The 25,357-nt window shown below is 45.3% G+C and overlaps 1 protein-coding gene across 1 annotated transcript in view; it reads right to left on the bottom strand.

The window, feature by feature from the left end:
* CACNA1A (calcium voltage-gated channel subunit alpha1 A) overlaps positions 1 to 25,357 on the bottom strand; it is a 313,214-nt gene that overhangs the window by 95,703 nt on the left and 192,154 nt on the right. The window contains exon 31 of the mRNA XM_068274204.1: positions 595 to 711. Within this exon, the coding sequence (XP_068130305.1) occupies positions 595 to 711 (117 nt within the window). The remainder of the gene's footprint in view (positions 1 to 594; positions 712 to 25,357) is intronic.

Below are 25,357 nucleotides of genomic sequence, written 5' to 3'. Positions count from 1 at the left end.
CAGAGCTGTAATTACCTTATGCTGCAGGCATCCGGTAATAAGAAAGATAGATCGCGCTCTCAGTTTAAAAAATAACTTCTAACAGCTTCTTGCGAGCAGCCGCTCACACGGGTAGCAGTGCAGCTTCCTGCATCCCTTGACTGGTGATGGTGACGTGTGCGCTCCACTGAAGAGGATCACGCAGGAAGAGATTTCCGGGCTGTATTGTGGAGCGCACACGTCACAAGTCAGGTGACGCCGGAAGCTGCACTGCTACCCGTGTGAGCGGCTGCTCGCAAGAAGCTGTTACAACAAGTTATTTTTTAAACTGAGAACGCGATCTATCTTTCTTATTACCGGATGACTGCAGCATAAGGTAATTACAGTTCTGCCTGACACACGGCATCCTGACCAGACCTGACATTCTGACACTCGGCGTATAAGACGACCCCCGACTTTTCAGAAGATTTTTCAGGGTTAAAAAGTTGTCTTATACGCCAGTATATACGGTATATAGCAACTCACAATCATGGCAGCAGACTTACCTGGAGACTGCCTCACACCTCCCTCCCTGAATAGCCATCTCCGCCCCTTTCTCTACAGAGAGCTACTAACCTTGAAGGACTGAACAAAGGTCCATAGGAGGATGCGGATGGTGTAGCCCTGTCGAAGGAGTTTAATGAGACGGGCAGCACGGAAGAGACGTAGAAAGCTGAGGTTGATAAAGTTATCCTATAAAGTACAAATGGGAGGGAATAGAAAGACAGTGAAGACAGGAAGAGATAGTTTAATCACCTTCTTCAGATTGAAATAAATAAATAAAATTATTATCAGAAAAGAATACTTTTGAGAAAGTAGCAAAACTAGTGATAATGTCCCCGTGTTTTCTCGCAAAACCCCACGTCCTCCTGCAAGAGGTCAGATAGACTACAAGTTAGAAGCAGAGACAGGTAGGACAGAAGAGGGGGATCTCTTGCATCCAATGAGAAATCATCATAGGGTTAAAAAAAAAAAAGTCCTACTACTAATAATTTTATTTATTTTTTTCATAAGTTTCTTGGCAAAGAGGGCCTGTCACATTTGTAGCAGATATAATGCTGCAAATAAGGATGGTTCGAGGGGTTACAAGGATTTTAGTGTATTTTTGAAGGCCTCCACTAAGTACCCGGCTCTGTTCTATGGAGGAGGTGTGGGTTATATCTGGTTATAGCTATAGTCTCTACTTTATAACAATGCTGCTATGTACATGTGGGATGATCGGCAGAAGCAGTCATTATCTGCCGCCTCAGCCAACTTTAATCTAGCATGTGTAGAGGCCTTGAGTGGACAACTTGCCATCCCAGCTGATTACAATATAGAGCTTTGGCATCACAGAACAGGGATGATCAATGAGATGCAAATATTTCAGTGGCTGGAAAATGGACCAATCAAGTCTCACCAAGGTTAAAATGGATTGGTCCATTTTCAAGCTGCATATTTTTGCATACAATTTACATATTCCTGCATGAATTTGGAAATATTTGCATCTCACTGACCATAACTATCACAGAACCCTAAGTTCTATCATGGAAGGTATCAAACTAAAGGCTCTTAATATGCAAAGATCACCCCTGCCCTGCTTTGTAAGCAAATGGAAGAAATACAGTATACTCAGTTTAAATAGGTATAACACAAATAAGACAGGAGTAGCTTCTGGGTGCATTTCTTTGCAATGCTTGTGAACACGCACCCCATACAATTGTATGCGCATGTTCGCATCTCTTTGTTGAAAAGGATCACTTTACCCAAACATGCTTTCTACTGTACGTTTCTGGGCGTTACATAGCAATCCACGTTATGAGAAATAACAACCAGGGTATGCCCGCGTTGTAGCTTGGTCATTACACAATGCCCATAGTGCATCCTTTAGATTGTAAGCTCCCAAGGGCAGGGCTATCTCACCCTTTTGTGTCTTGGAATTTGTTATCCATATTGTGGCTTGCACTCTGTTATATATTTTATTTGTCACGTTACATTTGTCATTGTAATCAGTGTTGCATTCAATACATTGAATTTTCGCAATATGGTCAAAGTTAACACATTTTTTAATCGAAACTCTTGAAAAACGCAAATAATCAGTAATATTTACAGTGAAAATTATCTAAAATTGTTAAAATTTTTAGCGCAAAAATATGAAAAATCACAAACTTATTACAATATGATTTTCAATGGCATTTTCACTGGAAAGTTGAATTCCACATTATTTTCGCGAAAATGGATGCAAAAAGAATATTGTCATTTTCGCCCATCACTGATTGTAATGACCAATTCTGCATCTTGTACCAGTGTCTTGCCTTGAACTCTTTACTGAATAGGTACTGACCCTAGCCAGGATTTGAACCCTGGTCTCCCATGTCAAAGGCGGTGCCCTCAACCAGTCACTATCCAGCCACTGATCTTTGATGTATATTAATATCTGTATCATTGTGTACCCCATTTTTCTTTTTCTTACTTTGTACACCGTCACCGAATATGCTGGCGCTTTATAAATCAATCGCAATAATAATAGTGGGAACTTGAATGTCACAAATAAAAAAATACACTAAAACCTTAACAACTGGCAGAATTTATGGCCTTCTCACCCTTTGTACCATTATGTCTGCTGCTTATTGACAGGTCCTCTTTAATTTCCATAATGATTGAACCGGACTTCACTTTTAAGACACAAGGCCAGGGGGAAAGGCGCAGAGTCAGAGCCACAAAGGGGCCCCCGATGCCTCCTTCATCCCAGTGCGTTAATTCATGAAGATTTGTTTTTTATTTTCATTTAAGAACCAAGAATCAAACCAAATGCACTGTATTTGGAAACAAGCAGCCATTTTACAGTAGGAGTGTTATGGCACATGCAGAGCTCGGGATCCTCCACTCCTCACACCAAATCTGTGCATTATGGCGGCAGACAGAGTGGAGTCAGGACACAGCGTATGTCTAATCATATGAGCCTCGGAGGCTCGCACAGGAAACGGATCCCCCGGAAGAAACAAAAAACAGAAGCACATTCTCCCTGGCAGAGTCACTAGTGACTGAGAAGCATTTCCAGATGTTCCTCTCTCTCATTTCACATTCCTCCTGAAAGGCAAGGGATCCGTTGTGTTCAAGTCCCATAAAAATGACAGGTGCTTCTGGGGTTAGCACAAAAACCATCGGCCATCTTGAATTAGGCAAATCAGCGTAGCCGCTATGCTCAGACTCATAGAGGGACAGGCTTTAATGGCCATGTAGCTTCACTTAACCAGGAAGGGTTGGCTAATGAATTCACAACATCTGTAAACTGTTGCTTAAGGGAAATTACGACAGGGTGCTAGCAAGTGCCACTGGTACGCTTCAAATCCATTTCTACACAACAGGGTTTGGCATCTCCGCCCCTTCCTGTTTTTCATAAGGGAATGGCGTCCCCACTGGTCTGAGAACAGCAGGAAGACGACAGACTGAGCTCCACGCCACAGACGTCAAGGCCTCTACTCAGATTATATATGGAATCCAATAAGAACAGGGGAAAGGCTGTTCTACATGCAGGTACCATTTTGGTTCAGTATTTGCAAACACCTTTGGTTCGACATTTGCAGGCCCCCTTTTATTATGGTGTTTGCAGGCCCCCTTTTAGTACGTTATTTGCGTGCACCCTTTCAGTATGGCATTTGTTGCCACCCTTTTATTATGTTATTTGCAGGCACCCTTTCAGTATGGTATTTGCTGCCACCCTTTTATTATGTTATTTGCAGGCACCCTTTTAGTATGGTATTTGCAGGCACCCTTTTATTATGATGTTTGCAGTCACCCTTTTAGAATGGTATTTGCAGGCACCTTTTTGGTATGGTATTTGCAGGCACCTTTTTAGTATGATATTTGCAGGCACCATTTTAGCATGGTATTTGCTGGCACCCTTTTATTATAATTTTTGGAGTCACCCCTTTGGTAGATTTTTTGCATGTACCATTTTACTATGATATTTGCAGGCACCCTTTTAGTATGGTATTTAATGGCACCCTTTTAGTATGATATTTGATGGTACCCTTTTAGTATGGTATTTGCTGGCACCCTTTTAGTATGGTATTTGATGGCACCCTTCTCCTTCTAGTATGGGATTTGCCGGCACCCTTTTGGTATATTATTTGCATGTACTCTTTCATTATGTTATTTGGTGGCACCCTTTTAGTATGGCATTTGCAAGCACCCTTTTAGTATAGTATTTGCAGTCACCCATTTAGTATGGTATTTGTAGACACCTTTTTTTTGGTGTTTGCAGGCACCTTTTATTGTGATGTTTGCAGGCACCTTTTTGGTACATTATTTGCGGGCATCCTTTTGATATGGTTCTTGCAGATCAAAGCAGGTGATTTGGGCGCACAGCTTAGCAGGCGTTTAATGTACGTTAATGCAGAGTACCGATAATTGAGTGCCCAGGCAGTGAGTTTGGTGCCTGATGCGGGAGTAGTAACTGATCGGCTACATAAGTAGACTATCGGATACTATATAGGTTTGTAGTAGAGTAGCTGATCGGCTACATATAGCAGGCACCAGAGGAGGAGGCTAGGTTTAGACATTAGAAGGGTGGACAGGTTTTAAAGTGGTATCATACAAAATATCACACAGCGCTAAATTGATTCTAACCTGAATTGGTTAGTGAATCTTTATTGTGAAATACAAGTGATTCAAATAGTAAAATGCAGAACATTAAAAGCCCCTCTCCAATGGGGAAATCAATAATGAGGTCTGCAATCAAAACACATAATTACATATGCAAATGCGAATACAAATTTATAAAAAAATTTAAAATCAATAATTTTCTAGCTTTGCTGTTAAAGTTTACTAATAGTCAAATTGACTTGTGCATAATACTCAATACTTAGATATCAAATAATGATCAAAGAAATCAATAATGAAGTCTGCAATCAAAACACATAATTACCGTATTTTTCGGACTATAAGACGCACTTTTTCTCCCCCAAAAGTGGAGGGAAAAAGTCAGTGCGTCTTATAGTCCAAATGTACATAGCAGTGCCTATGTTTTTTCTAGTCCCCGTGTCTGGTGTCTGCCTGTGTGCGGTGTCTGCGTGTACCATTAACGTTATTGAATGAGGAGACCATCAGATATTAATATACTGCAGTAATCAGTAATAAATTAAAAGCACGTGTGTGAGGAAAGATGGCAGATCGCTGCATTAGCTTACCGAAGAGGAAGGAATGGAAGAAATACAGCGCAAACGCCACCGCTACCATGTGGCTTTCACTAGGTTAGATGACAACAAAGCCATTGACCAATCAGGTGGGGGAGCGCTGCCCGAGTCAGCCAATCCCAGCGCATACGGCTACTGCCGGTTTGTTACACCACCCGATAGTCCCGAGGGCGGGATCATGTTCGTCATTGCGGCCAATCACTGCACGCCCTCAGTAGCTGGGAGTGCAGTGAATGGCCGCAATGACGAGCATGATCCCGCCCACGGGACTATCGGGCGGTGTAACAAACCGGCAGTAGCCGTATGCGCTGGGATTGGCTGACTGAGGCAGCGCTCCCCCACCTGATTGGTCAATGGCTTTGCTGTCATCTAAACTAGTGAAAGCCGCACGGTAGCGGTGGCATTTGCGCTGTATTCCTTCCTCTTCGGTAAGCTAATGCAGCGATCTGCCATCTTTCCTCACACACGTGCTTTTCATTGTTGTTCTCTCACTCGGCGCTGGTTCAGCGCCCTGATTACCTACTGCACCATATTAATATCTGGTGGTCTCCTTATTCACTAATGTTAATGGCAAACACAGACACCGCACACAGTGGGACACAAGGACCGGGGGAGGGGGGGGCAGTGCATGACATAGAGGGACACCAGAAAACACAGGGGGACAGAGAATGACACAGGAGGGACAGCAGAGGACACAGGGGGACAGATAATGACACAGGGGGGGGGGGGGCAGCAGAGGACACAGGGGGACAGAGAATAACACAGGAGGACATAGAGGGACACCAGAGGACACAGGGGGACAGAGAATGACACAGGGGGGCAGCAGAGGACACAGGGGGACAGAGAATAACACAGGAGGACATAGAGGGACACCAGAGGACACGGGGGACAGAGAATGACAGAGGAGGAGGAACACCAGAGGACACAGGGGGACAGAGAATGACACAGGAGGACATAGAGGGACACAGGGGGACAGAGAATGACAGAGGAGGAGGGACACCAGAGGACACAGGGGGACAGAGAATGACACAGGAGGACATAGAGGGACACCAGAGGACACAGGGGGACAGAGAAGGACACAGGGGGACAGAGAATGACACAGGGGGACAGAGAATGACACCGAAGAACACAGGGGGGCAGAGAATGACACCAGAGGACACAGGGGGACAGAGAATGACAGAAGGACATAGAGGGACACAGGGGGACATAGAGGGACAGATAATGACACAGGGGGACAGAGAATGACACAGGAGGACATAGAGGGACACCAGAGGACACAGGGGGACAGAGAATGACACAGGGGGACAGAGAATGACACTGGAGAACACAGGGGGACAGAGAATGACACCAGAGGACACAGGGGGACAGAGAATGACAGAAGGACATAGAGGGAGACAGGGGGACATAGAGGGACAGAGAATGACACAAGGGGACACAGAATGACACAGGGGGACAGAGAATGACACAGGGGGACACCAGAGAAAACGAGGACATAAGAGGACATGGGGACACCAGAGGACACAGGGACAGAGAAAGAATGACACAGGGAGACACAAGAGAACACATAAGGCGAGGGGGGAAGGGCCATAAGATACCCTTGCACTACAGATGCACCAGGTTTAGTATATATATTTTTTTCCCTGGATTTTGTCCTCTAAAAACAGGTGCGTCTTATAGTCCGGAGCGTCTTATAGTCCGAAAAATACGGTACATATGCAAATGCGAATACAAATTAATTAAAAAATTAAAAATAAAAAAATATATAAAATCCAATTTGGATATAATGGTGCTGGAGCCTCAGTATTATGTTGGGCCAATGGTTTACCTGGCAATAATTTTCTAGCTTTGTTGCTAAAGTTTACTAATAGTCAAATTGACTTGTGCATAATACTCAATACTTAGATATGTAGCTGGTAATGTGTCTCTTCAGGAGCACTGTACCTTCCTGATATGAAAATGCAAGGGATCCAATATCCAGTTATAAAGGTATTTCCTGTAGGTGCCAATATTGTTAGGGTAATGGTATCCTGCTCCTTTAAGAGCGGTATCCGTGTTGTTCCAACTAACTAGCATACATTGACAAAACAGCATACATTTAAAGTGATTGATTTAGTAGAATCAGTGTCCCCTTGCCCGTTTGCTTCGCTCGCTGGGCTGCGGGCTCGGTCCTCGCTTTGCTCGGACAACTTTTTATTCTAACTCTATGTCCACTTGGATAGTGGAGATTGCACATCAGCACCCAGGCAGCTAACTGGGGTTGCAAAGGTTAATGCTGCTGATGAGCATTATGGGGTTAATGTATGACCTGCATGACTTTGCACATGCTCAGTAGCATTTGTATGCTATTTTGTCAGGTATGCTAAAATGTTGGAACACCAGCAGCACAGAGGAGAGACTTAACTGGCTGCTTGGTAGAAGTTGCAGCGTCCGGCGTATTGCCCCGGCTCCCATAGGGTGTAAAGAGCGGTCTAGCCGTAGATGTCAAACACCGGAGCTTCATTCTCTGTAACGTTCCTAGCTTGCGCTGGATAGCCGCGCCTCCTCCCCGTAGCACATGACGTCACACGTGATGATGCCTACTGCTAACGTTTCGGGAGGAACGCCTCCCTTTCTCAAAGTTGGCAACACAGGGAATAGAGGGGGCTGGCTTTTAGGATGTTTGGCTGCACTGCATGTCTATTGTTATTCAAATGCATACAATTCTAATTCTTTATTGAGTCCGTGTGGTATCAGAGTATTCAGGTTATATATCCGATTGGATTCCCCAAAACCAAACAACAACAACAGAAAATTCCACCAGACAAAACGCAACAACAAAAAATAGATTACAAGCAATAAGTTGAATAAGTTTGATGCTTTTATAAGCATCAAAAAATTCATGAGGAACTTATGCTTGAAAAAATATTTTGCCACAAGCACTTGGGAGAGAAAACCATCAAATCCGGAGAAGGAGGAAGATGTGTACAAACACTCCGGTCTCAGATGTAAGTCCAAGTTTCACCCAATTCAGGAGGCCAGTAAACCAATAAATGCCTTTGAAACTTTGGTTCTGGAAGAGATTAGCAAGTTGAACGCAAGGTTTGCGGACAATTTGACCCCCATAGAGAGGAAAATATTAAAAGATCTGCAGAACGATGACTCCATTGTGATCCGTCCAGCTGACAAGGGGGGAGGGGGTAGTTCTACAAAGTAAAGAGCAATACCATGAGGAGGCAATACGCCAACTGCATGATGGGAACACATACCAGATACTGAAGCTGGATCCAACCTTCAAGTTCTTGAAAAGGTTAGAAAGCTTTTTACAGGAAGGGAAACAGAAGGGAATCCTGGATGAAGAGGAATTCACATTTCTGTATAACGATAAGCCTAGGATACCAGTATATTACCACCTCCCCAAGATCCACAAGAGCCTGGATAATCCCCCAGGGAGACCGATAATATTGGGTATCAGCTCCATGACTTCAAATCTGTCAAAATATGTGGACTAATATCTACAAGAAGTTGTTAAATTGACCACCACCTACATCAAAGACACTAGACATTTCCTCAAGATACTATCTGAATATAAGTGGGCTGAGGACTACTGGCTTTGTACAGTGGACTCCCTCTATACGGTGTACCACATACAAAAGGGGTGGAAGCCGTTACATTTTTCTTAGAAAAAATTAGCAGTTTGCAGGATGAACAGATTCAGTTTATTTTGCAAAGCCGCTTATTTATATTAAAACATAACTATTTCAAGTATGGTGATGAGTACTTCCTTTAGGGCACTGGGATGGCGATGGGGACCCGGTTCGCTCCAGCTTTTGCGAATCTTTATATGGCCCACTGGGAGATATTTGTGCTCAGTGGCCCCATGGGCCCCGGACCCGCCCTGGTGCTCTGGAGGAGGTTCATCGACGATGCATTTTGTATATGGAGAGGTACACAGGAGAGCCTTGAACATTTTCTGAGCTGGATTAACATCAATGACTACAATCTTAAATTCACTGGAGAGTTCAGTAAAGAAAAGGTTAACTTTCTGGACCTGTGTTCCCTGAGGAAAATCAGATTATGACAAAAACATATCTGAAAAAAGTGGATATTAACAGCTACATTAATATCGAAAGCTGTCACCACCAAAAATGGCTTACCAATATACCCCGAGGGCAGTTCCTGAAGTTGAGGAGGAATTGCTCTAAATTATTGGATTTTGATGCCGAGGCTGATACATTACAAAAGAGATTTCAACATAAGGGTTACCCCGAGAATGTGGTTATTAACACTAAGGAAATAGCAAGAAATCATGATAGGGAAAATCTACTGGAGGAGAAGATAAGATCAAACTAACAAACTCTCCAACAACCAGGTTTAATAATGAACTACTCCTCACAGGCAAATAAAGTGAAAAAGATAGTGGGGAAGTACTGGAACATCTTAAACAGAATCTGTACTCTAAAATTCTTACAATAAAAAGCATACCATTCTATTCATTATGTTCTCCTGGCCCCCTCTGTGCTGTTTCTGCCACTCCCTGCTGCAATCCTGGCTTGTAATTGCCAGATTTAGGCAGTGTTTACAAACAAGACATGGCCTCTAACCAGTATGTGATAGGCTGAGAGTAGCTCAGTCTGTGACTCACACAGAGCCTGCAGGGGGCTTGGAGAGGGTGTGTATAGCTTATATCCTATCACAAGCAGAGCTGCACATTCCAGCCTTAGTGCCTGAGCCCGACAGACCCGACAGAGGAAAGAAGATTAGATTATATAACAGAGATAATACAGCCACTGTGCAACTAGGAAAGGCTGCAGTAAGATACACCACATTAGAACAGATATAGAAACTTAAAGGATTGAAGAAATAAGGCTGAAAATTTTGTTACATAGTCTCTTTAAGGGAGGACCCTGTATTAACTACAATTTTGCGCGCAAATCCAAGGATCATTTTAAAAGATCTAGAAATCTGGGTATCCTATTGGCTCCAACTGTAAAAAAAACTCACAAAAGAAGAAAAGAGAGTCAGGTTACTTTAAGAAATGTGGATTTTGCAGGGCCTGTAAAGAAAATGACTTACCAGTCGAGAGGATAAAGGAGGTAATCTCCACATCCAACAAGGAGCATTTCTGTGTGAAGGAAGTTATGAATTGCAACACGACAGGAGTTATCTATGTACTAACATGCCCATGTCTGAAACAATACGTGGGCAGAAAAAAAAGGCCCACTAAAAGAAAGGTTAGGAGAGCACTGTGCCAATATACAAAGAGGAAATAAAAAACATCCGCTATCAGCCCACTATAAACAAGAACACAACTGTTCCTTTAACAGTACAAACACACCGCGCTCTTCAATCCTGTGACCCCCACTACAGAGGCCCACAGATCATCCCTGGAATATAATCACAGAAAGCCACATATAGTGCTGAATAACGTTTTGTAAAAGGGACCCTTTTCACCACTCCTTGCACTCCACCGGGACGTGCCCACCAATGGGATTGGCAATCGTACACCCCCCTTTGGGTATGCACTCACGTCAAGATACTTGTATTCTAGCACATCAGTACTCAAAGTTCTTCTCCACGTGTGTCCGTCCCGCAGAGTTATGGGTCCAGCATCAGGTTCCAGTAAAAAGCTTTTTATTATAAAAAGGCATACGCCAATAAAACCATACAAGCTAAAAAAATAATAAACATACACCGGGAGATCGGCGTGCAATAAAGCAACAGGCAGCCAGCGGCTGTACCGCGGAATACAGCCAGCTATCGCCGTATGCCGTCTCCTCTCTCCCTGAACGTCAGCGTGTCACCAGACTCCTCCCCTACGCGTTTCGTCATAAATGACTCATCAGGGGGCTCGCGGTGGAGTGCAAGGAGTGGTGAAAAGGGTCCCTTTTACAAAACGTTATTCAGCACTATATGTGGCTTTCTGTGATTATATTCCAAGGATGATCTGTGGGCCTCTGTAGTGGGGGTCACAGGATTGAAGAGCCCGGTGTGTTTGTACTGATATTGGTGTATCAAAGAGCGGTGACTTTGATTGAGCTGCGAGCCCCTGGTTAAGTGGTTTTCCTTTGGAGCGCAATCTTTTCTAATTGGATATTCTAACTGTTCCTTTAAGGGAACAAAATTCTGTGCAGTGGAACAAGTCGAGAAACCTTGGAGGGGAGGAGATTTTATTATGCATATGTCTAGAAGGGAATCCAATTGGATATATAACCTGAATACTCTGATACCACACGGATTCAATAAAGAATTAGAATTGCATGCATTTGAATAACAATAGACATGCAGCGCAGCCAAACATCTTAAAAGCCAGCCCCCTCTATTCCCTGTGTTGCCATCTTTGAGAAACAGAGGTGTTCCTCCCGAAATGTCAGCAGTAGGCATCATCACGTGTGACATCACGTGCTACGGGGAGGAGGCGCGGCTATCCAGCGCAAGCCGTGAGCATTAGAGAGAACAAAGCTCCGGCGTTTGACATCTATGGCTGGAGTGCTCCTTACAACCTATGGGAGCCGAGCAAAACGCCTGATGCTGCATCTTCTACCAAGCAGCCAGGCAAGTCTCTCCCTCTGTGCTGCCGGCCGGAGCCAGTGGGATCGAGCGGCTCCCAGAACAGTACCTGTGCTATAACTACTCAACTGAGGATCTTGAGTACGGTTGGTGGAATTCAGTCCAACCATTTCATATGTTCTGAAGGAATTGATAATTCATCATTATATGCCAAAGACTTATAGGCAATTGCATTAGCAACACAGATACCGCTCTGAAAGGAGCAGGATACCATTACCCTAACAATATTGGCACCTACAGGAAATACCTTTATAACTGGATATTGGATCCCTTGCATTTTCATATCAGGAAGGTACAGTGCTCCCGAAGAGACACATTACCAGCTACATATCTAAGTATTGAGTATTATGCACAAGTCAATTTGACTATTAGTAAACTTTAATAACAAAGCTAGAAAATTATTGATTTTTAAGTTTTTAATAAATTTTTATTTGCATTTGCATATGTAATTATGTGTTTTGATTGCAGACCTCATTATTGATTTCCCCATTGGAGAGGGGCTTTTGATGTTCTGCATTTTACTATTTGAATCACTTGTATTTTACAATAAAGATTCACTAACCAATTCAGGTTAGAATCAATTTAGCGCTGTGTGATATTTTGTATGATTTTAGTTGCATTGAGGAAGTGGGATATCTCTCATCAGATACAGCTGCTGTTTATAGTGGCGCGACAACTTACCATTTTGTATTACTATTAGGTTTTAAAGTGGATCCGAGATACATTTTACTCATTGCATAATTTTGTTCCTTTCATATAGTCTATAGGGCATTCCTCAAGCCAAATACTTTTTTGTTTTGTTTTAATACCCCAATTCCCTATAAACTAAACAAGCCTCGCCCACAGCTCCTCCAGCGCCTAGGCACTCTGAGACCCATGCAGCAAGGGCTTATGGGAGCTTAGTCTGGGCAGGAGGAGGTGTTACTTACTAGTCAGAGATTTCAGAGGCAGATGGAGGAGGAGAGGGGAGTGAAGTTTTCACAGGCTGAGGGGTGGAGATACAGCGCAGCTTGCCTGTGTGTAATGATCACAAGAAGCAGAACATGGCTGCTTTCATTGTATCACAGGAAGAATCAATAATATACTGTTAAACTTTAGATAAGATATATAGACAAGTTACTTGTTATAGTTATGGCCACAGCGCGCCATCCCCCACTGCAGAGGCAAGCGGCTGGCAGTCCGCTGAGATGCGATTTTTATCACTCATGTTTGTGAGTATAACTTTTAATTGTTAATAAAAACTCCTACACATTTAATGCACTATGGCGCGCTTCATCTTCTTCTAGTACTTGTTATAGTTAGTTTTTCATCTCGGATCCGCATTAAGCAGGGGGAAGGGGGGGGGGAGGAGAAGGGGTATTTTACGCACGAGGAGGGGAGGTTAGGTTCATGCACTAGGAGGGGGAGGTTAGATATAGGCATTAGGAGAGGGGATTAGCTTTAGGCATTAGGAGGGGAATTAGTTTTAGGCACTAGGAGGAGGAAGATAGGTTTAGGCACTGGGAGGGGGAGGATAGGTTTAGGCACTAGGAGGGGGAGGATAGGTTTAGGCACTAGGAGAGGGGGGGGGATAGGTATAGGCACTAGGAGGGGAATTCGTTTTAGGCACTAGGAGGAGGAAGATAGGTTTAGGCACTGGGAGGGGGAGGATAGGTTTAGGCACTGGGAGGGGGAGGATAGGTTTAGGCACTAGGAGGGGGGGGGGATAGGTTTAGGCACTAGGAGGGGGAGGATAGGTTTAGGCACTAGGAGGGGAGGATAGGTTTAGGCACTAGGAGGGGGAGGGTATGTTTAGGCACTAGGAGGGGGAGGGTATGTTTAGGCACTAGGAGGGGGAGTGTATGTTTAGGCACTAGGAGGGGGAGGATAGGTTTAGGCACTAGGATGGGGAGGATAGGTTTAGGCACTAGGAGGGGGAGGGTATGTTTAGGCACTAGGAGGGGGAGGATAGGTTTAGGCACTAGGAGGAGGAGGGTAGGTTTAGGCACTAGAAGGGGGAGGGTATGTTTAGGCACTAGGAGGGGGAGGGTATGTTTAGGCACTAGGAGGGGGAGGGTATGTTTATGCACTAGGAGGGGGAGGATAGGTTTAGGCACTAGGAGGGGGAGGGTATGTTTAGGCACTAGGAGGGGGGATTAGTTTTAGGCACTGGATTGCCAGGATTGCAGGAACCTTTGTGGTACTGTATTGGCAGGCACAATTTGGGTACAGTACTTTAAGGCACCCTTTCGATACGATGTATGTAGGCACCCTTTTTGTAAGAAACTTGCAGGCACTCTTTTAGTACAGTATTTGCAGGGACCCTTTTGGTACTTGCACTCAAGCAACATATACATTTACAAAGATTGAGTACCCAGACATGATTAATGTACATGGCTATATGTGTGTCAGTTGCTGACCTACAAAGCTGAAGGGTGTCATATTTCAGGATAAATAAGAAAGAACTACAGGATTGTTTAGTCATCTTCAGAAATGGCAGAGGGTACTAATTACTCATCTACGACTAAATGGGCACCGGGTGACCGTCTGATAAAATGACAAGAGTGTCTACAGCATGTCGTGGGTGCACACGAGTTTATTTTGGTGAAGGAAGTGGAAGGTTTATTTAGTTAAAAGTTAATCGTTCCAGAGGATGCAAGAAAAGCTGGGATTTCTCATTAGAAAATCCAGTGTCAAGCCCGGGTACTCCACAGCAAATATTTATTTGTCAAAGTTTTATAAGCTTTCTAACAAAACATGACTTAGAATTGACCAAAGGCGATGATGTGATCGGGTCACTGTACTCTGAAAAGTGCTGTGAAATGCCTTATTGCAAGGATAGGGAGCGCAATAAACAAATGCACCTTCTGTCTGAGTCATAGTTGTGGCCATTGTTGAAGGTACCCCAGAAGCTGCCTGGTGTTTGGCTGGGACAATGCAACATGCACAGCAAAAGGCAGAGCCAAAATCCTCACAGGAGTGGAAGGGGCAAAGGCATGCAGAGCTCAGTTCTCAAACTGCAGGGGGTCTGGGGTGGAAGAGGGGAAGGAGAGGACAGTTCACAAAGGTCTCGTTTTGGCAGATAGAGAAAAAGGCTGAGCTCAGAGACAAGGCCACCGGAGCCCTGAAATAAAGGAAGGGGGGCATGTACTCCTCAGTGATGCAGTGTGCTATTAAAGTGTGCCTGCCGTCCAGTGCTACAGCCATTAAGATTTCAAAGAGGCAGCTTATCAATTCTGCAGGATGATGGGACAACGCAGCAATGTCACCACTTTCCCAAGAATGGATAGGCTGCAGTTCGGTCGGCCCGCAGGATGGTGGGGGCATGACTGAGTGACAGGTGCACTTTAACAGAGGTGCAATAAGATTACTCCAGCTTTCTGGCAAGTTTGACACTGTAAGGCGAGTGAGTGGAATAAGTTGATATATCATATTTTAAAAAAAGAAGGGGGGGTGAGCTGGTTTGCTCCATTTTTGTAAAGAGATTTCTGAAGTTTCCATTGTGATAAGTGGGACAGGTTTGTATTTTTTTGTTTGAATTTGAATTACCTGCATTATATATAATGCCCCCATAGTTACGGCATTCCTTGGCGACAAGATTACATAGGGTACCATGGCTACCTCAAGAGCCTGTACAAACAAGGCAACATGGCAGGTGCTAAATTACGTTTACAGGCCTGATTGTTTTTGTTGCTTGCCTTACAAGGTCAAAGTTGCCAGCACAAAGGAGTGAGACTGGTCACACACAGGCTGGGCTGCCCGCTCCAAAGAGGACGAAAGAGTAACTCCAACTCTGAGACAAATATGATGTTGTTGGGTAAAGCATTAGAGCTCAGTAATTAATACTGCCACGTGTTTACTGACCACTACGCAGGCCTCGATACAGTCCGATGTAAGCCAGAGGAGGGTTACAAGCCCTTGCCACATAAATATTGGTTTATTATAACTTCAGGCTAGATCTGTCCAGGGTGTACATTTCAATGCAGGAGTGTTGATTTGGGCAAAGTTGGTAATTAGTTAGCACTATATGACTGCTTAGTGATAAGCCTAGGCTGATTACCTATTTGGAATCCCCCCCCCACCCCCCACCCCCAAGCATTGTGGCAAACCAGGTATATTTTGTAATGGCTTCAGAATGCTCAGCGAACAAACATTCCATGGATATGATTGGACAGGACTAAAATGGTCACTAACTGTGATACATTTCAGAATGTAAATTAGGGAGAGGAAAGATTTTACAATGGACAAACACCGACTAAATAATGAATAAATGAATATTGTAATCAATTACGGTATTCATTATGTTATTTTCACTACAGTTCCTCTTTAACACAAATTCCCTTCTAGACACCCGACCTTTCCCCTAACCCTAAGTAATAGCGCCAACCATCCCCTATCCTAACCTTCCAGGTGATTGGACCCCACCACAACACTCACATCTCAATTCAATGACTTTGTGCCTTCGGCTTTAGATCAGGTGCCCAACCTATTGCCTATGTGTCAAAATATCTTCATGCACTGACCCACACACTGAGAAGAAATCAGTGCCAAGTTACCTACACAGAAGAAGCAGCTGAGCGCTGTTGCTGTTGGCCAAGAAATACCACAGCAAATCAAGCCCTTTATTTCTACATTTCCCAAGAGACTAAATTTGAACATTTTTCATTGGGCACGGTGCAAACGGCAAGTTTCTCTACAGGTATAATTGGATGAAAGGAATAATCCTATTCACAAAGGCAAAGCTCTTTTGCTGTATTTGCTTAGAGAAGCGATTTAGCCACAAAGATGGAGTTAGCTTTTAGCTTGGACAGCCCAGGCTGGTTTGCATTGGGTGATGGAGGTGTTTTGGCCAATTCTAATGGTCTGGTCATTCGGCATCAATGCTAAACTGTTATGATTTTGAGGAGGACAACTAGAAATTACCCTGAAAACCACACGCAAAGGCAAATGTGCTTTTGGATTTTCCAATTTAATTTTTCTTTTTTTTTTTTTTTTCATATAACAGAAAACTTGAAAAGTGGCCCCTGATCAGAAATCAGATATATTACATTATCCATCTTGCTCCTGGCAGAGGGTGCTTCATAGAGATTGGTCTCTAGTAGGGATGGTCAATGAGATGCAAATAATGTTGATGCAGGATTATGCAAATGCTGCAAGCAAAATTATGCAGCTTGAAAATGGACCCATCGATTTTTACCTCGGCAGGATTTGATTGGTTCATTTTCAAGTTGCACACAAAATGTGCATAATGTTGCATCAACTTGATATTATTTGCATCTCATTGACCACCCCTAGTCTGTAGCCCTTGTCATCACTTCGCTTCCTTAACACAAAACTAACAATACGATTCGGCCCCACAGAGACAGCAGCGTCTTGGCAGCCAGTTATTCACAATAATTTCAGGAGGCAGTCTGTTGGCAACCAGTGACAGTTCATATGCAATTGCAGTGTTCTCCCCAGAAATGTTTTCCAGCCAGGTGGCATGATGGGGGAAAGCAGGGGCGGCGCTTCTCTGTGCAACTCTGCTTACAGCATAGGAGGTGGGGAGCCAATGACAGCCGGGTGTTTACCAAAAGTAGCTGGGTGGAGCAACCCGCTAAAAGAGCCAATTGGGTTGAATGAGCTGCAGGCACTATAATTTAGAAAGGGGTGGGGGAGCAGCAGAAGGCTGTATATACTGTCCTATGGAGAGGGAAAAGAGAACAAAGGCAGGAGGCTGCATGTACTGTCAAGCGGGGAGGGAAGGGAGAGCAGAGGCAGGAGACTGCATGTGCTGTCAAGTGGGGAGGGAAGGGAGAACAAAGGCAGGAGACTGCATGTGCTGTCAAGTTTGTGGGGGGGGGGGGGGGGGGGAGAACAAACGCAGGAGACTGCCTGTGCTGTCAAGTGGGGAGGGAAGGGAGAGCAGAGGCAGGAGACTGCATGTACTGTCAAGTGGGGAGGGGAGGGAGAACAGAGGCAGGAGACTGCCTGTGCTGTCAAGTGGGGAGGGAAGGGAGAGCAGAGGCAGGAGACTGCATGTGCTGTCAAGTGGGGAGGGAAGGGAGAACAAAGGCAGGAGGCTGCATGTGCTGTCAAGTGGGGAGGGAAGGGAGAACAGAGGCAGGAGACTGCATGTGCTGTCAAGTGGGGAGGGAAGGGAGAACAAAGGCAGGAGGCTGCATGTGCTGTCAAGTGGGGAGGGAAGGGAGAACAGAGGCAGAAGACTGCATGTGCTGTCAAGTGGGGAGGGGAGGGAGAACAGAGGCAGGAGACTGCATGTGCTGTCAAGTTGGGAGGGAAGGGAGAACAAAGGCAGGAGACTGCATGTGCTGTCAAGTGGGGAGGGAAGGGAGAGCAGAGGCAGGAGACTGCATGTGCTGTCAAGTGGGGAGGGAAGGGAGAGCAGAGGCAGGAGACTGCATGTACTGTCAAGTGGGGAGGGGAGGGAGAACAGAGGCAGGAGACTGCCTGTGCTGTCAAGTGGGGAGGGAAGGGAGAGCAGAGGCAGGAGACTGCATGTGCTGTCAAGTGGGGAGGGAAGGGAGAACAAAGGCAGGAGGCTGTATGTGCTGTCAAGTGGGGAGGGAAGGGAGAGCAGAGGCAGGAGTCTGCATGTGCTGTCAAGTGGGGAGGGAAGGGAGAACAAAGGCAGGAGGCTGCATGTGCTGTCAAGTGGGGAGGGAAGGGAGAACAAAGGCAGGAGGCTGCATGTGCTGTCAAGTGGGGAGGGAAGGGAGAACAGAGGCAGAAGACTGCATGTACTGTCAAGTGGGGAGGGAAGGGAGAACAGAGGCAGAAGACTGCATGTGCTGTCAAGTTGGGAGGGAAGGGAGAGCAGAGGCAGGAGACTGCATGTACTGTCAAGTGGGGAGGGGAGGGAGAACAGAGGCAGGAGACTGCCTGTGCTGTCAAGTGGGGAGGGAAGGGAGAGCAGAGGCTGGAGACTGCATGTGCTGTCAAGTGGGGAGGGAAGGGAGAACAAAGGCAGGAGGCTGCATGTGCTGTCAAGTGGGGAGGGAAGGGAGAACAGAGGCAGGAGACTGCATGTGCTGTCAAGTGGGGAGGGAAGGGAGAACAAAGGCAGGAGGCTGCATGTGCTGTCAAGTGGGGAGGGAAGGGAGAACAGAGGCAGAAGACTGCATGTGCTGTCAAGTGGGGAGGGGAGGGAGAACAGAGGCAGGAGACTGCATGTGCTGTCAAGTTGGGAGGGAAGGGAGAACAAAGGCAGGAGACTGCATGTGCTGTCAAGTGGGGAGGGAAGGGAGAGCAGAGGCAGGAGACTGCATGTACTGTCAAGTGGGGAGGGGAGGGAGAACAGAGGCAGGAGACTGCCTGTGCTGTCAAGTGGGGAGGGAAGGGAGAGCAGAGGCAGGAGACTGCATGTGCTGTCAAGTGGGGAGGGAAGGGAGAACAAAGGCAGGAGGCTGCATGTGCTGTCAAGTGGGGAGGGAAGGGAGAACAAAGGCAGGAGGCTGCATGTGCTGTCAAGTGGGGAGGGAAGGGAGAACAGAGGCAGAAGACTGCATGTGCTGTCAAGTGGGGAGGGGAGGGAGAACAGAGGCAGGAGACTGCATGTGCTGTCAAGTTGGGAGGGAAGGGAGAACAAAGGCAGGAGACTGCATGTGCTGTCAAGTGGGGAGGGAAGGGAGAGCAGAGGCAGGAGACTGCATGTACTGTCAAGTGGGGAGGGGAGGGAGAACAGAGGCAGGAGACTGCCTGTGCTGTCAAGTGGGGAGGGAAGGGAGAGCAGAGGCAGGAGACTGCATGTGCTGTCAAGTGGGGAGGGAAGGGAGAACAAAGGCAGGAGGCTGCATGTGCTGTCAAGTGGGGAGGGAAGGGAGAGCAGAGGCAGGAGACTGCATGTGCTGTCAAGTGGGGAGGGAAGGGAGAACAAAGGCAGGAGGCTGTATGTGCTGTCAAGTGGGGAGGGAAGGGAGAGCAGAGGCAGGAGTCTGCATGTGCTGTCAAGTGGGGAGGGAAGGGAGAACAAAGGCAGGAGGCTGCATGTGCTGTCAAGTGGGGAGGGAAGGGAGAACAAAGGCAGGAGGCTGCATGTGCTGTCAAGTGGGGAGGGAAGGGAGAGAAGAGGCAGGAGACTGCATGTGCTGTCAAGTGGGGAGGGGAGGGAGAACAGAGGCAGGAGACTGCATGTGCTGTCAAGTGGGGAGGGAAGGGAGAACAGAGGCAGAAGACTGCATGTGCTGTCAAGTGGGGAGGGAAGGGAGAACAGAGGCAGAAGACTGCATGTGCTGTCAAGTTGGGAGGGAAGGGAGAACAAAGGCAGGAGACTGCATGTGCTGTCAAGTGGGGAGGGGAGGGAGAACAAAGGCAGGAGGCTGCATGTGCTGTCAAGTGGGGAGGGAAGGGAGAACAGAGGCAGGAGACTGCATGTGCTGTCAAGTGGGGAGGGGAGGGAGAACAGAGGCAGGAGACTGCATGTATTGTTCTATGGAGAAGGGAACAGCAGGAGGCTCCCTGCACTCACAGAAACAAAGCAATCAGCTATATTGTATAGTGCTAGGGTAAAAGTAAGGAAGTGAAGATAAGAAGTATAGACAAGGCTTGGTACAGATAAGCAATGGAGATTTGCCTCCTCTACTTTTTTTCCCCATAGGAGCAAAATCAGCTAATGTAGTACGTTTGCATCTTCTTCTGTTAATGGAGATTTTAAAGAAAATCTTAAAATTCAAAAGTGTCCACAATCTGGGGGATGGCGAGAAGGCTGAGTGATATGTAGAGTGAAGGCTTATGATATGTCATTAGTAAGAGCAGACTGACATGTAACTGGTGGAAGCAGTGACATGTTATGTACAGAGTACTGGTTTAGTACAGCATCAGGAATAAACACCTGCTGGTTAGGAGGAGACTGTATTTCTGAGAGACGAATCAGGAGTGAGGGATGGGGTGGACTGGAGTGCACAGCCTCTGACATGCAAACAGCTAATGTTTATGCATTAGGTCATAAATTACAAACCAACCGGGTTCTGCGATGCAGTTGTAGATGGAGGAGGTTGCAGCAGGAAATTGTGCGTGGGGTTGGGGGGTGAGGATTGTTAGGTATATGGGGGAGGTGGGGTGTAGTTGGCATGAAGTCACAGACCAGTTTCATGGATGGACACATGAGATTCATAGTGCATTTTGATTGGATGAGTTATTTTTTGCCGGGGGCCAAAATATCAGAGGGATAGAGAGAGACATGAAAAAGACAAGACAGAGATAAACTGATCATTATAGGAGAGATAGAATCCCAATGAGCACTGCACCACCCACGCAGAGCACTGTACCACCCACTAGGAGCATTGTTCCGCCCACTGGACCACCCACACAGAGCCATCCTGAAAGAGCAACTGTTTTATGCAGTAAAAGGCTTGTACCACACACAAAACATCACACTATACTCAACTTGTATCGCTCATCCACATACATTACAACGATACACAAACATATTCTCTCACACATTAAAGGACAGCATTGCTCTATTTACTTATACATTCCAGTGGAGCCCCAAATTATTCAGACGCATTGATACAAAGCATTCTTACACACAGCAGAGCCAACATACCACACCATCCACATTATACCCAGCACACCTTCAAGTATTCTTCACTTCAGAAAAGCACTACACTACTCACATGTATGTCATACATGATTTATATATATCATATATGTGATGGCGTGTAAATATAAACACACACACTGCCGGAGCCAGTTCAATCACAGGGAAAGTTAGGCAGGTTCCTAGGGGCCCTGTGACAAGGTTTAGCTAGTGAATTGCTTATGGTCCCATTACACTTTAACCTAGTGAGAGGTGTCCAGTAATGGACTGGGGAAGAGTTTATTAATGGTTATATCCTTTCATCAGATATTTTAATCATTACCTCAATAACACCAGTGAAGAGCCAATGCAGTGATTGATTGAGCATTGTTACACCACTACTATCTCTGCCACCCTACCATGTCTATGCCATCCAGTGAATCTCAGCACTGCATTATTAAGACACAGGCCACCTAGTGCAGTGTTTCTCAACATTTGAATGGTATGTACCCCTTTTAAAGCCCTGTACTCGCCAAGTACCCCCTACCATAGTAAACATTATCACAAGTACCCCTTGACAAATATATATTTAATGGTAGTACATGATAATAGATTCTAAACAATTTCCAAGCATTTACTATTGCTTTTAATTAGCTAAAACACTAAATTGGTGGTGTTTAAATAAGATTTCTAATTTTCTACAACTCTAAATTTGTTATTCTTGGTTAAGTATATCAAGCCCGAGTACCCCCTGGAACCATCAGACGTACCCCCTGGGGTACGCGTACCACACGTTGAGAACCTAGGACCTAGTGCACTGCATTAGTAACATACAATTTCCCCCAGTGCACTGCATCAGTCATATACACATTAATGCTGAGCAGTATGATACTCATACCCATTCCAAGACTGCGCTGCATTAATCATAAATATAATACAATATAGCACTATATTATTCCCATGTACTGTACATATTCCCGCAGAGCTTTGCACTATTCATACATGCAGTGTAATAGAACAGTTCACTATATGTGCTCCACTGCAAATGTATCAACAGAGCATTGCATTACTGTATATACACACACACACACATATACATTCCAACACAGCACTGCATTATACACACACAGAGCGCTGCATTATACACACACAGAGCGCTGCATTATACACACACAGAGCGCTGCATTATACACACACAGAGCGCTGCATTATACACACACAGAGTGCTGCATTATACACACACAGAGCGCTGCATTATACACACATACTTAAACCAACACAGCACTACATTATACACACACAGAGCGCTGCATTATACACACATACTTAAACCAACACAGCACTACATTATACACACACAGAGCGCTGCATTATACACACATACTTAAACCAACACAGCACTACATTATACACACACAGAGCGCTGCATTATACACACATACTTAAACCAACACAGCACTATATTACACACACAGAGCGCTGCATTATACACACATACTTAAACCAACACAGCACTATATTACACACACACACAGAGCGCTGCATTATACACACATACTTAAACCAACACAGCACTATATTACACACACAGAGCGCTGCATTATACACACATACTTAAACCAACACAGTCAGCACTATATTACACACACACACAGAGCGCTGCATTATACACACATACTTAAACCAACACAGCACTATATTACACACACACAGAGTGCTGCATTATACACACATACTTAAACCAACACAGCACTATATTACACACACAGAGCGCTGCATTATACACGCACACATTCCAACACAGCACTATATTACACACACACAGGGTGCTGAATTATACACACACAGGGTGCTGAATTATAAACACACAGAGTGCTGCATTATACACAGACAGAGTAGTGCATTATACACGCACACATTCCAACACAGCACTACATTATACACACACACACAAACCTTCCAACCACCTTTCATTTTACGCACAAAGAGCGCTGAATGGTACACACAAACACACCTTTCAACAGAGCACTGCATTATACACACATTACAACAGAGAATTGCATTATACACACATTACAACAGAGCACTACATTATGCACACATTGCAACAGAGTGCTGCATTACACACACACACCTCCCAACAGAGTGCTGCATTACACACACACTTTCCAGCAGAGCGCTACATTGAACACACACCGCCCAAAAGAGCATTAAACTATACACACAAACCTTCCAGCAGACTGAGAACCCAAGGTGGGGTTCTGACAGTGCAATCCACATACAGAGACTGGGTCTGCCTATACTGCCCAGCCTTTGTTGCTATCTCAATCCCCCCTAAGCCCCCCCTGCGCTCTGCTATCCCCCATAAATCACAGTCGCACTGCCGACACGCAGTGTGTCACAGCGGCTGTGTTTATCTCTGTACTGTCAGTCTGCCGCTCCCCCCGCCTCCTGCATTGCTCCGGGCCCCACCCATGTCCCTTCCCTCCCCGCTGATTGGAGGGAAGGGACGTGGGCGGGACCGGAGCTATGCAGGAGGCAGGGGAGTGGCGAGAGTGACAGTACAGATGTAAACACAGTCTGCAGAGCGCGGCTGTGATTTATGGGGGATTGCAGAGCGTAGGGGAAACTTAGGGGGGATTGAAATAGCAACAGAGGCTGGGCAGTATAGGCAGACTTAGTCTCTGTACGTGGATTGCATTGTCAGAACCCCGCCTCGGGTTCTCTTTAAACACGCACCTCCAAACAGAGTACTGCATTATGCACACATTCCAACAGAGTGCTGCATTACACACACACCTCCCAACTGAGCACAGCATTACACACACACACCTTGCAGCACACGGCTGCATTAAAGACACACACCTTCCAACAGAGCACTGCATTATACACACACACCTTTCATCAGAGCGCTGCATTATACACACACATTTCATCAGAGCGCTGCATTATACACACACACACACCTTCCAGCACACGGCTGCATTATACACACACACCTTTCATCAGAGCGCTGCATTATACACACACACCTTTCATCAGAGCGCTGCATTATACACACACACCTTTCATCAGAGCGCTGCATTATACACACACACCTTCCAGCACACGGCTGCATTATACACACACACCTTTCATCAGAGCGCTGCATTATACACACACACCTTTCATCAGAGCGCTGCATTATACACACACACCTTTCATCAGAGCACTACATTATACACACACACCTCTCATTAGAGCGCTGCATTATACACACACATTTCATCAGAGCGCTGCATTATACACACACACCTTCCAGCACATGGCTGCATTATATACACACACACACACCTTTCATCAGAGCGCTACATTATACACACACACCTTCCAGCACACGGCTGCATTATACACACACACCTTCCAGCACACGGCTGCATTATACACACGCACCTTCCAACACAGCACCTCCCAACAGAACGCTGTAGTATTCACTTAACACATTCCAGCAGAGCACTGCAATTGCTTAGTAGAGCACAGGCCAAGATTCTCATGCACACTGCTGCAATAATTTGCCAACAGGAGCTCCATATTATACATAGTAGGAGGTCAGTGGATGATTACGCAACACTGTAAAGTAAGCTGCATTCTGTCACATTATGTCACACAGATCACCATCATGCCATTTAAACGCTAGAATTCTGAAACTATAGCTATTAAGTAAATAGTTTTTGATGGCTAATGATGGGGGAGGCATCATTTGTACTAATTACAGCTAAGTGCTAGCCTAGGTGAAAATAAACTGATGAGATAAACAATTGTATCTATCCTCCTACTCCTAAAAACGACCCCCCTTTTTTTTTTAGCTATCCCATACATTTTTTTATGTTTAAACATTTACAAAGTAAATGTTTTGTTACTTACCAATGGCAGTCTATTAAGTGTGCCAGAGCTAAAATATATGAACTACTGGCCTTTTTTATTTATCCCTGAGCTCAGAAGCGCTTCTCTCTAGGAAAGAATTTTATGGCTGTAATGCCTTATCACTGAGGGTTACACTATAATCCATCAGAAACTGTCACCTGCATGCCTGAAGGTTAACTCTTTCAGGCAGAAAAAAAAATAAAAATAAAACAGCCCG

Source organism: Hyperolius riggenbachi, chromosome 3 (genome assembly GCF_040937935.1).
Source record: "Hyperolius riggenbachi isolate aHypRig1 chromosome 3, aHypRig1.pri, whole genome shotgun sequence".
NCBI classification, from domain to species: Eukaryota; Metazoa; Chordata; class Amphibia; order Anura; family Hyperoliidae; genus Hyperolius; species Hyperolius riggenbachi.
Note: the sequence above shows the minus strand (reverse complement) of the source record. Positions and strands in the feature narration are given on the sequence as shown.